At 46.2% G+C, this 13,359-nt stretch overlaps 1 protein-coding gene across 1 annotated transcript; it reads left to right on the top strand.

Annotated features, from left to right (window-relative positions):
- Positions 1 to 323: 323 nt before the first annotated feature.
- ZFYVE19 (zinc finger, FYVE domain containing 19) lies at positions 324 to 11,492 on the top strand (the record flags this gene model as incomplete). The annotated part of the gene is given in 11 exon segments (XM_009872809.1): positions 324 to 392; positions 394 to 455; positions 2,577 to 2,630; positions 3,127 to 3,287; positions 4,528 to 4,673; positions 5,596 to 5,710; positions 6,270 to 6,479; positions 7,112 to 7,191; positions 7,867 to 7,977; positions 9,330 to 9,472; positions 11,113 to 11,492. Coding segments are annotated over 11 exon segments (1,218 nt in total), but the record flags the coding sequence as incomplete, so codon positions are not given.
- Between the last annotated feature and the right edge of the window lie 1,867 nt (positions 11,493 to 13,359).

Genomic DNA, 13,359 nt, shown 5'->3' with positions numbered 1-13,359 from the left:
ATAGGTCTTTACACATGGGCAGGTACTGCAGAACGATGGGGGAAAATCGTCGTTGGGTGTCATCCACCTGATCCGATATCCGCTCGTTTTCTCAAGAGAATTCCCCAGTTTATTATACTGGGGGGCGAGATGGTGGCTCTGCTCCCAGCAGGAGTTGGGTGCTGGCTCCACAAGGCTCTCAAGAGCCTCCATGTCTTCAGCAGCTACTAATGATGCCCTAATCTTAAAATAAATGAACATAACCCCAGCATTATTCCCTTGTAGGGGCAGCCAGGGCGATGGGGGGTGCGTGGTGACGCCTTGTCCCTCTTGTATCTCCGCAGTGTGGGTGCAAGAGCTGCGGGCGATCGTTCTGCTCCGGCTGCCTCGGCTTCTGCCGCGTCGGGGCTTTTTTTTCCCCGCTGCGGGAGCGCTCAGCAGAAGGTGTGCAAGCAGTGTCACGGGAAACTGACTGGGTAAGGCAAGAGTGTTTCTTCGCCCAAGGACAGCGTGCTGCTTTGTTTCTTCGTTTTGCATCCCCATATTGTCTTGCAGGTTTCTGCGTCGGAGCTGTGCCGTGCGCTTTTGGTTCAGGCTGCCTGTACCTGGAGTTTCAAGCCATGCTGTTATTGAACTGCTGTTATGTGGGCTGTGTTTTCCAAAGATAAGAATTGTAAGGCTCTTCGCTTCCCAGAACAGAGTAGTCTGAAAGAACCAGGTTTAAATCTTCAAGGATAAGTTAGCTAGATGAGACTAGGCTAAGATCCGCCCCGTTTTTGCCTAGAAATCTACACCCCCTTGAAAGCACTTACAGACTTTTCAGATATGTGGTAGTTGAAGGCTCTGAGGAGACCTTATTGTGGCCTTCCAGTATCTCAAGGGAGCCTACAAGAAAGCCAATGAGGGACATCATAGGATGTTGGGTAGTGATAGGACTAGAGGGAATGTATTGAAGCTGGAGATGGATCGGTTCAGGCTGGACGTTAGAAAGAAGTTCTTCCTCGTGAGGGTGGTGAGACCCTGGCACAGGTTGCCCAGAGAGGGGGTGGCAGCCCCATCCCTGGGAGTTTTTAAGGCCAGGCTGGATGGGGCTCTGGTAAACATGGTCTAGGAGGAGATGTCCCTGCCTATGGCGGGGGGCGTTGGAACTAGATGATCTTTAGAGTCCCTTCCAACCCTGACAATTCTATGATTCTATGAATGGCCTGACAATAAGATATTAAAAATGTTACTACCTCTATGGGCAGACAGTGACACAAATGCTCATTGCTATGGGGTCTCCGCTGTGTGTAACCTGAAGATGTAAAATCTTATAGCATAAAATCCGTTTGCTTTTAGAAGAAAACATTTGCAAAGGTGACTTGTAGGTTGCCTGTTGAAAACAAAAAAAATGTAATTCAGTAGCAGTATGGGTTATATGTATGAACAAGTGACCCAAGCACAATGTACGTCAGAATCCCTCTCTCAACCTATTTTTCGGTGTCCTTCTTTCTCTGGCATTTCTCTGGCCTCTCTTCCCCACTTCTGTCCTGTAGCAAGGAATTTACGCCAGAGAATGGGGAATCTTTTGGCTCTGCAGGTGTCTAAAGGTGAAGAACCTGCTATTGGCAGATCTTAATATCAGAAGCACTGGCTCATGGAAGCAGTGTGAGCTGATGGTGAAAATACACTATTCAGTGTTTCGGTTTTGAAATTTCCTGATTTGCCTTTACAACTCCAAAACCGCTGAGAAAACAGGACACCCTTTCTCCATGTTTCCTCTCCATGTTTTTTTTCCTGTTTAATATCAGCAGTATAGAGTTAGAGCAGAAGAAATCCTCCGTTACTGGGTAGCAGACAGATAATACATGTAGGATGCAGCTCTGTACACTGCATGTATTATTCGTCCTGTAAATAGCTTTCAGAACTGAAACCTGAACACTGGAAAGCAGTCCCACAATGTTGCATTCATTCTTTACGGTACAGGCCTTACCACAGTGCACACACATTTGTAGCTGTGACTTCTAAGAATGAATAAAATTTGTATAATAAGTATGTAGCTTAGCAGGTCAGCCTGAGTGCAGCAAAGCAGAAGGGAGCTGCACACAGTGTTTGTGGTGTGCAGTGTTTGAGTGTGCTAGAAGGTGTCATTATGATACTGGTTATATAATATTTTTTTAGCATTCGGGTTAGCTTGTGCATTATGTAATTCTGTGTTTGTTTCATGCCACAGCTCCTTTCAGGGTGTTCTGCTGCGTGGAAGATAATTACACCGGGAGTCTTTCCTAGCTGCTCTCTATCAGCTCTGTGAACTGGGAGGTGCAGGCTGTAGGAGGCAAGGGTATTTCAGCCCCACCTCCTTGACTGCATTAAATCACATTTTGTCCAGATGCAAAACTTGACCAAAGGACTAGATGCGAAGTCCCCTGCTGTCAAAGGCAGCTCTATTATCTTAATCCCTTCCATAAGCTGATCACTCTCCATATTAATGAGGTTATGAAAGTACCTGTACCAGGAGGTTGAGAAACATATACCCATTCCTCTTGAGTTGAGAGACAAGGTGACGGAAGCATTGCCAGTATTCTGAGTTCAGAGAAATTGTTGGTTTTGTCTTCCAGAGAGGGATCTCAAAGCAGTTCAGCAAAATGGTCGCCACCAGAAAACTACAAAAAGTGAGTTGCACTTACTAATCAGACGGTTGTTTCTGCCGCAGAGTAACCTTTCAGGCCCTCACTCCTCTTGTCCTCCAGAGAGCAGCAGAAGTGGGGGTTGTGATGTCGTATTTGCTTGTTCAGCATTAGATCAAGGATGGGGCCTTTGTTTTGTTGTGTGGGGAGGAGGGGCACATGCTCTTTTGAATAAACTTCTGAACAGCCACCTGTGACTGACCGGGGTTGGCTTGGAACCAGGAGCCTGGTGATGTGATGTTCCTTGTCTCCTTGGAAGTGGTGCCAGGTGTGCTGCTCCTGTGAGCTCAGGTTTATCCTTACTCTTGGGAGTAACCTCATTGTGAGCACGTGGGCAAGCCTGCTCCAGGAGGGAGTGGTTTCTGTTCTGTTCTACACCAATGTTCTTCAGATGCCCGATTGCGTTGACGGAGGGTGTTTTCATATCAAGGCTTAAACCCCTGTTCTCAGTTGTCATGTCTGTCTTCCATCCTTGTCACAGGCGTGTAGCAGCTTTTGAGGCTAAGCAAAACCAGCTGAAAGAACAACAGAAGGCAGCTGCAAAGCCCCCGGATCAAGCAGGCTCCAGATACCAAGGGCTCTCAAAAGAGGATAGAGCTATTGCAGAGAGACTGGAGAGGCTCAGGGAGGAAAGGAAACCAAGTGAGTTTGGGAGGACACTGGAGATACCTCTAATGGGAACACTGCTACTCAGGAAACGTGGAACCTGGAGGGGGAGGGAAGTGCTGGTTTTTCAGAACCTGCCTTTTTTGGGAATTGAAGGGTTAAAATTGGATAGGGCATCCATGTCATGCTGCCACAATGGACAGATTCTACAATAAATTTAGATTAATGTTCTGATTTCTTTTTGCTTCTTGGGTTTTCCTTTGAAACTGCTTCTCAGTTTTGGGGTAGCATCTTACCTGTAAAATCACTTTCTTATTCTCTTTTTGAGGGGGTAAAAGCTTATGTCAAGCCCATCAGAAAGAGAATCGAATGAGAGTCTTTGGCCAAACTGTTTTGCAGAAGGTTTCCTGGGGGTCATTGCCCTGGGCAGCAGCAGTGTCACTCTCTGTGGGATTATGTTCTGGCCAGCCTTGCCTCTGAGGGGAGAAAAAGGACTCTTATCCCAGTCCACAGCTGTCAGGTTCTGGGACAGTCTTGTGGTGCTTGTGGGAGAACAAATTGTTTTTAAAATTGTATGCGGTCTCTGAAAGTGGAAAGAACACACTGCAGAGTGGGTACCTGATTATCATAGAATTGTTTAGGTTGGAAAAGACCTTTAAGATCATCGAGTCTGCCTGTTAACCCAGCACTCCCAGATCCCCCACAAAACCATGTCCCTAAGCACCACATCTACATGTCTTTTAAGCATCTCCATGGATGGAGACTCAATCACCTCCCTGGGCAGCCTGTTCCAATGCTTGACAACCCTTTCAGTGCAGAAATTTTTCCTAATAGCCAATCTAAACCTCCTTTGGTGCAGCTTGAGGCCATTTCCTCTTGTCCTGTAATGTGGTGGGAGAGGGTTTCAGTTTGATACCCCTAGGATTACATTAAGAGGTGTGGGAGCAGTGGACTGCAGTGCCTAAATGACACTTAATTCTCTGCCTGTCTCTAGTATCCTAAGTAAGCTGATTGCCAAATGGCATTACCCTAATACTTGCCTTGTGGCTGAGAGATGAACTGTGAAGAAGGCGAGGGCTCGGAAGGAAAAGGCAGCAGTTTGTGTTGCAGTCTCTGAGTCGCTGCAGTATTCATCTTGGGGTTTGAGGGAGGTTTTTGCTCTGGTGTTCAGAGTTCAATTCCAGAAAGAAATACAGTTTTAAGAAAACAGGTACATTGAAGCCTTTTGGTTTTGATAACTGAGTAATCTCCTCCCTTGGGTTATTCGGAATTGCAGAGTCCATCCCTACTCAGGCTGAGATCGAAGCCAGGCTCGCTGCCCTGAAGGAGGACTGCCAGCGACCTGTTCCATCCACAAAGGAAATGGAGGAGCGCTTGGCTGTTCTGCAGGGGAGAGATCCTCTTTCCCAGGCTCCCAGACCTGTAAGCTCCCCCAGCTCTCTAACCCAGCAGTATATTCTGAGCTGACACAGTAACTGGTGTCCCAGCATGTGTTAGCGGTTCTTCCTTCTTCAGCTTTTGTGTGTCCAGGTGGCTCCCTTCAGAAATCTGTTTCCTGTTTGTGTCCTTGCTTCAGAAGCAAATGATCAGCCTTTACCAGTTCACTGCTTCAGTTTGAATGCAGTGTGTTCCTTTATGTCAGATATATTTATTTTTATCAATAGATGCTAAGTTTTTTCTGCTCAACCCATCTGTATACCTAAGTGGCCTGATTGTTTTTTTTTTTTCCGGGCTGTCTGTCTGTGTTTGGGGGTTATCAGCCCTGCCATCTAGTTGTATCTTGTAGTTGTTACTGCATCTCAGCTGAGCAAAATCCTGTTAGTTATTCCAGAGATGGAAGCACAGAGCTGTTAGTCCGAGATTGCAGAGGAATGGGTTGGATATATGCCTTCCAAGCCTATATGAATGGTTTTGTCCTCGAGAAGTTGTTTCCTCTTGCTCATTTTTCAGCAGTGCTGCACACCCAGCTGTTACTCAGCTGTCCTCAGTGGGGCTGCTGCTGGCTGGCACTCTTGGGAATGGCACTTTATTTACATTGAGGGTATTGGCAGAGCTGGAGTTGAGACCCAGCAACACATACTCATACACATTCAGCATCCCTTTGCCGTGTTGGGTTGACTGTTTTTAGAGTTGTTTTTATGGTAGTTGACTATTCTGCACCTCTGACAATGAAGCACTGAAAGTCTAATACTAGATAACTGTAAGATAAGACTCTCCAGATCAATGGATGCATCTTTTTATGCTGCTTCCACCTAGGATGAGCTTGGTCACCAAATTTTCACTTTGATTGAGAATTCCACATTCCTCTCATTTGCCTTTTTTCTATGCCCTCCTTCTTTCTTAGGTACACCAACCTCCTGACACCAGAAGTCTGGTCCAGCAGACAGACGACCTGTTAACTCAGCTGTCTGAAGAAGTTGCTATTGATGAGCGTTACAGACCAAGGATCCAACCTCAGGGTATCTGGTTTTGACTTCCAAAGACCTGTTTCTGTCTGATTATGTATGTGCTATAGTGAGAAGGGAATATGTACCTCCCTGTCTGGTGAGGTGCATCCCTATCTTACAGGTGAACTGGGCGTCCAGTTTGTCGTTATCTCCCTCTAATGACTCCCAGATTGACCAAGTCTGGTTCCATACTGGGTCTCATGGTCTTTGCTTGGAGATGTTTCCTTCTTCTAAGGGTTATATTATTCAGATTGCTTCTCTCTGTTTCTCCAAGGTGACCCTTCCCTGTGGAGGAGCTGTTGCTACTCCCAACACGCCTGTGCTCTGTGACAAAACACTGGAATCTGGAATACCACTGTCTTCCTCGCTGTGGTGCTTTCTCTGTAATCTCACTGTAAAACACAGATGAGCTCACTTTCTTCTCTGTACAGTGCAGATCCTACTGTGGCATGCCTTCTCCCATTATTCCACAGGTTAATGGAGAGCAGCATTGTACCATTGCTTTAACTGGGCCATCTGTGTGCAAGGCACTTTGCCGAGTCACCAGCATGTTCTTCATCTCTCTTTGCAGCTGTCAGTGGCCAAAGTTTGAACGATCTCAATCGGGAAAGTGAAGATTGTGTTTGCCCTGCAAATCTAGACCCGAAACAGCTAGAGGAAGAGAAGAATAAACTTCTGGCAGAAGCTGCTGCTGAGCTGCGGGAGGAGAACACTAGGAAGGAAAAGATCCTACAAGTTGCCAAGAGGCTGGCAGTGCTCAAAGGCGAGGACCCAGAGAAAGGTGGGTAGCAGATGAGAATAAAGTGCCAAGAGAGGGACGAAGTTCCTGTGGCAGAGTAATTTCTTTTCTGAGAAGCATTTATCCCTTTAGTTCCTCTGTTCTGCAAGAAACAAACACATTTGGTTTTGTCTGTGAAGTCGTACAGCCTGGTTCATCATGAAATCAATATGAAAGATCTCAGTTGACAGTAAAGGCTGGAGCTGTAAGGTCAGACTGCTTTGTGTTGCACCCTTCTTGTGGGGATTTTTTCCTTCCCTCTTCCACTGAGGGTGGTGATACCCTGGCACAGGTTGCGTAGAGAAGTTATGGATGCCTCATCCCTGAAAAAGTGTTCAAGGCCAGGCTGGACGGGGCTTTGAGCAACCTGGTCTAGTGGGAGGTGTCCCTGCCTGTAGCAGGGGGTTAGAACTAGGTGATCTTTAAGGGCCATTCCAACCCAAACCACTCCATGATTCTATGATTCTTTTAAAAACAAACAGTAACACCCTTTTTGAGGACTTTCCGGCTGAAAAGATCTGTCAGTGCCAGAGCCAGAATGCCAAAACCAACACAAAGGAATGTCTCTGGCACATAGGTGGGCACAAGGCTTGAGGCAGGTGTGGGTTACGGTCTCCTATCTCTTCCTCCTGCAGTTACCCTGGAAACCTATAAACTCCCTGACAGTGATGAGGAAGTGGCTGAGGAGGAAGCCATTCGCAGAGTGCTGAAACAGGTCAGAAGTGGCAGTTGTGGCCTTGTTTTGACTTCCTCTCGGTTGTTCCCAGTATGTATGTTACCTGGTGAGTGTGGAAAGGATGCGTTTCTATTCCTGGGCAGAGTTTCCTTCCGTCCTCTCCTACTGCTTTTCCAATACTACCTCCCATGGGCTTTTCAGCTACAGGCAATTGACAACATTAATTCTGGTCTATTACATTGTCTTTCTCATTCGTGTTTAGTGTCTCTTGTGGTGTCTCCTCTCCAACCCCGCTCTGTTGGTACTTCCTTACCTCTTGTTTCATCCTTTCCTGCACCCTGGCTGATGAGATGTTCTGTTTAGTGCCTAGATTTCTTTCCAAGTTGTCTCTGAATTGTCTTGCAGGCAGACACAAGCTCTCTGTGCTTAAGTTTCTGCCTGATCACAGATCCCACATGCATGATTAGCATGGTATTGAGGGTCTGCTGATAGCTGCGCTGCAAAGTAGAGTGTGTTAGCTGAAGGCCTCTGCTGCTGCACCCACTGTTCACACTGTACACACAGTGTTTAGAGTCAGGGCAACAGCAGGTGTACTCAGACTTGTCATCTCCTGTTACTGCATGAGAGCAAGGAGAAGGACTGGAGTTTTAGATCCTAGAGAATGAGTTTCTCAGTGGTGTTTGAAACAAGAGGCTTTGTGCTTTCTGTTACCAGCTCACAGAGGAAGCAGCCCTGGATGAAGCGAGTGGGTTCAACATTCCTCCACATCAGACCACCCAACCAGGACCCCTGCAACAGAACCTGCATAAGAAAGCAAAGCAAAAGGTCAGTGAGCTGGTCAGCATCTCTTGAACTGATGTATTCCAGGGTCTTGGGATTCTGCAGCAACAGTATGCTGTATCCTAGGCGTGACGCAGAAGAAAAAAATACCCAACCACCTTCTCCGGAGCAGACAAGCTGAGCGGCTTCTGCAAGGCTGATCAGCCCTGAGCACAGCTGGGAGTCATCCTTGTACTTTTAGAAGGAATTGCTCCCTGGACTACAGTTCCTCTCAGTCTGGCTTTCCACTAAATGGGATGGTGTCCTTTAAACCCAGAGAAGGTAGCATACACCTTGCAAGATGTCAGAGAAGGGTATCAGAGAAGGGATTTTTAACTATAATTAGAGCATGAAGGCCACGGTCTAGTACCACACAGCCTCGTGTAGGGTGTGAGGTTTGCCGATGATTTCAGCATGTGCAGAATACAACCTCTAGATAGCATTCGGTATTCTTATATAATGTCAGAGGAAGGAATTAGTAGCAAGATAGCCTATGCTCAGAATGGATTCCAGCCCATTATGGAAATACATACACCTTCTCTAATGTATATTATGAGAATTAAATGGGCCTGTGACTCATAGACACCTGACAGGCCTGACCCTGGTGGAAGAAATTATTTAATTGTAAGCATTATTGAAAACATCCATCTCATAGGTATGCCGCTTTGTTCTTCTGGGATTACTGATGCAAAAGATAGCATCGTCTTACTGCTGTTGTGTTCGGAAGTTGCCTTCACCAGTGTCTGGGCAGTGTCTGCCAGTGTGTGTGTGGCTGTTCAGCTCCACAAGAGTTCTCTGTAAAGCAGAAGGAGACAATAGATAGCTTTATGGATAGATTTTAAGTTATGATTTCTGAAGATCTTTTTTGGTCCAACCTCAGGTATAAATCAGTAGTAGGGGCCTTTTGGCAAATCGCTTCCTTTATCCCCCAGTTTTCTTTCATTTAACAGGGAGCAAATACCCCCTTCCCCCCAACTCCCCACTGCTTTCCCTTCCCACATAACTTCTTTCACCAAAACTGCTTTGATCACTTGCTTTTGCAGCGGGGACTGCCCACAGTATGGACACTGTTGTTGTGTATTGACAGTAAATGAGGGCGAATACCCGTTTACCTTCCAAGCAACATAGATTCAGAGCAAATGATAGGGAGTACCCTGGGTTTTTGTTTGACAATCTAGATACATACAGAACCTATCCTTGGGCTCTGGTCAAGTTCATCTCACAGACTTAGGATCAGCAGAGAGTGGACTATGGTCCATATGACGTGTCATTGAGGCCATCAGGCGTTACAAGGGAAGTCCTGGACTGTCTCTGCTGGGGTTTGAATTCTGTGTCCATGTTTTCTCTTTGTGCATTAGAGCCAGACTCCAACCCCTACAGCTCTTGCCAGGGCAGACAGCAGTGATGAAGATGAGTTACCCTGGTGCTGTATCTGCAACGAAGATGCCACTTTGCGCTGTCATGGCTGCGATGGGGACCTCTATTGCCAGCGCTGTTTTCGGTAGGTCTCGTGATACATCTTGATCTGAGAAGTGGGTCACAGGTAAGCTTGGATGCTTTTGTTTGTTCTTCCCATTGGGCAGAAAAACAGACAGCAGGAGGGAGAATTTGAGAAATCCGGGTCTGAGCTGAAGGCTGGTTGTTACGGAATTACTGATTGCGATCTGTGCTTATCTCAGGCTTCAGGGACTGATGCTAGGCAGAAATATTCTGCCTGTACTGCTCCAGTGCATACCTGGGCACCTTGCCCAAATGTTTTCTGAAGCAGCTGATGTGCTGCATTATGTGGGATGGGATAAATGAGGGCATTGTTCAGCAACTCCTATGGCTTGTTAATGGCATTGATGGGTGATCTGGGCTGGATCTCCATAAGAGGGGAGGTCAGACAGTGTAAATTCCTGAGGCCTTTCTTAGGTTGAGACTCTGCAGTCTTAAACCATGTTAAAACAATCTTTGGTATATGTATGGGCAAACCTTTTCTGCTCAGTCAGGCATTGCAGCAGCTGGAGTCTTGGATCTTAAACCACCTCTAGCTTGATTTTTGTCAAGAAAGTTGCATGTCTGACATTTGGAGGGTTAATTCCTTTGAATACAAATCTATGCCTCACAGCTTGTGTGACTTTTCTTTTTCATGCTTCAAAAGTATTAGGCAGTTGGCTGGGTTCTTGGATTAGCAGAATGACATTTTTACATCAGGATGCTAAGAATCTGGTTGGGGACAGTAAGAGATGCCTTTTGTTGAATCGTAGAATGGTTTGGGTTGGAAGGGACCTTAAAGACTGCCTAGTTCCAACCGGCCTGCCATGGGAAGGGACATCTCCCACTAGACTAGGTTGCCTGAAATCCCACCAGGCCTTGAATGCTTCTAGGTTGAATGGGGCTGGAAGGTGACATCTTCAGTAGTTCATTCAAGAGCTGGCGTGACAGGCTTTTTCCTGCTGTCCTCTCTATTTCACTTTCAAATTAGTCATGGTAGCACTATGCTTTTTGTGTATATGTGTATATTCTCTCATTTCCTGCAAATGTTTTTGAAGAGAGATGGAGATGCAGTGGGGGAAAACATGAAATTTGTAAGAAAATGTATGACTGGCAACGCTAAAGGGTTAAAACCAAACCAAACAAAAGTATCAGACAGCAAACACCAGTAAAAGCAGAATCAGCAGTCTGGCAGGTGAGTGAGTGTATCAGTTGAACGCAGGCTTGTGTCTTACTCAATACTCCCTGCTTCTACGCATGGTTAAGCAGCTGTGATTTAGCCTCAGCATTTATTTTCAGAGTTTTCTGGAGCACACTGTCATTTTGACTGTTGTCATAGTTGTTGCTGATATGCCTGGGAATCGGATGTGGTGCTGAAAATGAGCCATTAGTTACATGAATCTCCAAGAAGGAAGTAGACAGAGGGACCTACTGTCCCATTCCAGCAGGCAAGGATGAGCTGACCTTTCCACAGAGCACCTCAGAGGTTTCCATGACAAGCAAATATCTTTAGTCAGTCTGTGTGGCTGCCATTTGAGTCCTCGAAACAAAGCCTTGGGAGGGGTTTCTGGTTAAGGGCTGCTGGGAGACCTTTTGTGCAGTGGCTACGGGGGAGTTCCCTGCCCAGGTGTTGACATTTGACTGCACTTCGTGTTTGCTTCTCAGGGAAGGCCACGATGAGTTCGATCTGAAGGACCATCACACCTCCCGCTATCATCTTCCTTGCAAATAGAAGCGATCGCACTTCCTGGGCAGAAAAGGAGGCAGAGAACAGGAAGAGAGGGGAATCGGACAGATGAGAAGAGTCCAAGTGGATTTGCAACCAAAATGGGTGATGTTTTGGACATTTTAAGGGTGTGCTGTAATCTGAGAGAGGCTTAACTTTGTCCTCACAAATGCAACCAGAGAAGTGCAGGGTTTCCTGTGCATGCTTGGAGATAAATGAGGACTTGATATGAGGAGGTGGATACGAGTCTATAAATACAGACGGTAAGGCGATGTGGGGAGCAGTTAAGGTGTGTGTTCAAGGCAGGATTGACTGGCTGAGAAGTAATTTCCTGCTTTTGCTAACAGCTTACACACTGGTTCAACAGTCAGAAAAGCACTTTGCACTAAGAAAACTGTCTATGTGGTGATCACATGTGTGATGAGAACTTCCAAAGCAAAATAAAGACTATTTACGGAGGCCTGTGGTTAAAATCTCTCCTCACAATGCCTGATAGCCCTTTATGAAGTGTTGCCCCCGGGTAATGGTATCTTAGTCTGTGTTAAGCAGCTTAAGGGTAAGAAATGAAGGATTGTGAAGTCATCAGAAATTTTCTTGTGGTGTGGCTGGAAAAGGTGCAGGAGCTTATCTGCCTTGCTGGGCAGCGCTGCTCACGTCGTTGAACAGGATGATTTCTGAAGGTGATCTGCTACTGAGGCACAGTGTTGTGAGCCACAGTGGCTGTGCCGAGGTTCCACGTGGTCTGTGAGAGCAGCGTGTATTAGTCTGAAAGCAGGGTTTGGCTCTGTTTATTATCTAGTCCCCTGATAGGATAAAGATACTACTTGTGTGTTGCTCTGTATCTGGTGATGGGAGAAGCTCAGTTTAATATGCTGTTACCCCTCCCTGGAGACAGTCCAGATGCAAGTGACACTTGCCAGTGACCAGAGCACCCAGAATTGCTTCAAATACCCAACTAAACTTGCTCTAAATTGACTTTAAGATCCCATCAGGACAAGCACTCCCTAGGACTATGATGTGAGTTCTGAGACCGCTCTCTGAAGTTGACAAATTCCAGTGGCAAAAACCCCAAAAAACAAAAAACAAACCCAAGGGTTTGCCTTGGACAGGGAGTTTCCAGTGAATCTTGCCTGTCTGGTTTGACACTGCCGCTCCCAGGTGTCTGCCCTGCCCTTGCACTTCAGGTCACTGCCTCTGTAGGTGAGCTGACAAAACAGTGTTTGCCTGCATCTCAGCCACCCCTGGTCAGAGCACAGCAAATAAATTAAACTACTGCTGAAGACAGGGTTGTGCTAACCTGCCGGGCTGGATCAGGCCCTTCAACAGAAACCTGGGTGAGACAGTGTAGAATAATAATACTGCAGGTTAACACAGTGAAAATTGCAAGCGTATCTGGCCGTGCTGTCAAAACCCTTCGTTAGAAAGGGGTTTGTAGAGGATATTCCTTCTCCTGACGGTCTGTGTTTCACCAGTGCCTGTCTCTTTGGGACAGACAGGTAGAGAAACAACTTGAGCTGTGCTGATGTGAGAGCTCAGTATGAGCTGTGTGTGAAACAAAATTTAAGTAGCAAGTTACTGCCCTATGGAGCTTGTAGTCTAAAAAATGAAAGCAATATGCTCTTCTGACTTCGTGTTATTGTAGGAATGATACTTTTTCAGTACTATTTGACCTGGATAATTAGTCTGACACCAAGATAGCCCAGTTCTGTCTTGGGTTAAAGCCTTTGTGTTTTGCATGTATAGGAGAACATGCAAATAATTGCTCTTACATCTCTTCTAAGATTGATCCCCTCCTTTGGATTTCAACCTGTCCTTTCAAGCAGTTAGTAGACATTTTAATGCTTGCTTTATGGATGGTTTTGGTTTTGTTTTGGGTGGTATTTTTTTAATCTTAGTATGAGCTGGTGCACTACTTGCAACAGTTTTGAATGCTTCATCAGTCACAACGGAGCTTTGAGCTCCTTGTGCAGTTAGGCAGCCTGTGACTTGTAAACCCTGCCCAGTTCACATCAGTAGTAAAGGAGCAGTTTACAGACGGAAGCAGTTTTAATTTCCCAGGCTGGTTTCTGTGGGGCCATCCCAAGGCATCCAGAAATGCACCCAACCCAACACCTGAAATAGAACTTAGTCATATGTGGAAGTCTCTTCACACGCATGCTGATGCTTTCCCCGCACCACTAATGGAC

This window comes from Apaloderma vittatum, unplaced genomic scaffold (assembly GCF_000703405.1).
Source record: "Apaloderma vittatum isolate BGI_N311 unplaced genomic scaffold, ASM70340v1 scaffold38477, whole genome shotgun sequence".
NCBI classification, from domain to species: Eukaryota; Metazoa; Chordata; class Aves; order Trogoniformes; family Trogonidae; genus Apaloderma; species Apaloderma vittatum.
Note: the sequence above shows the minus strand (reverse complement) of the source record. Positions and strands in the feature narration are given on the sequence as shown.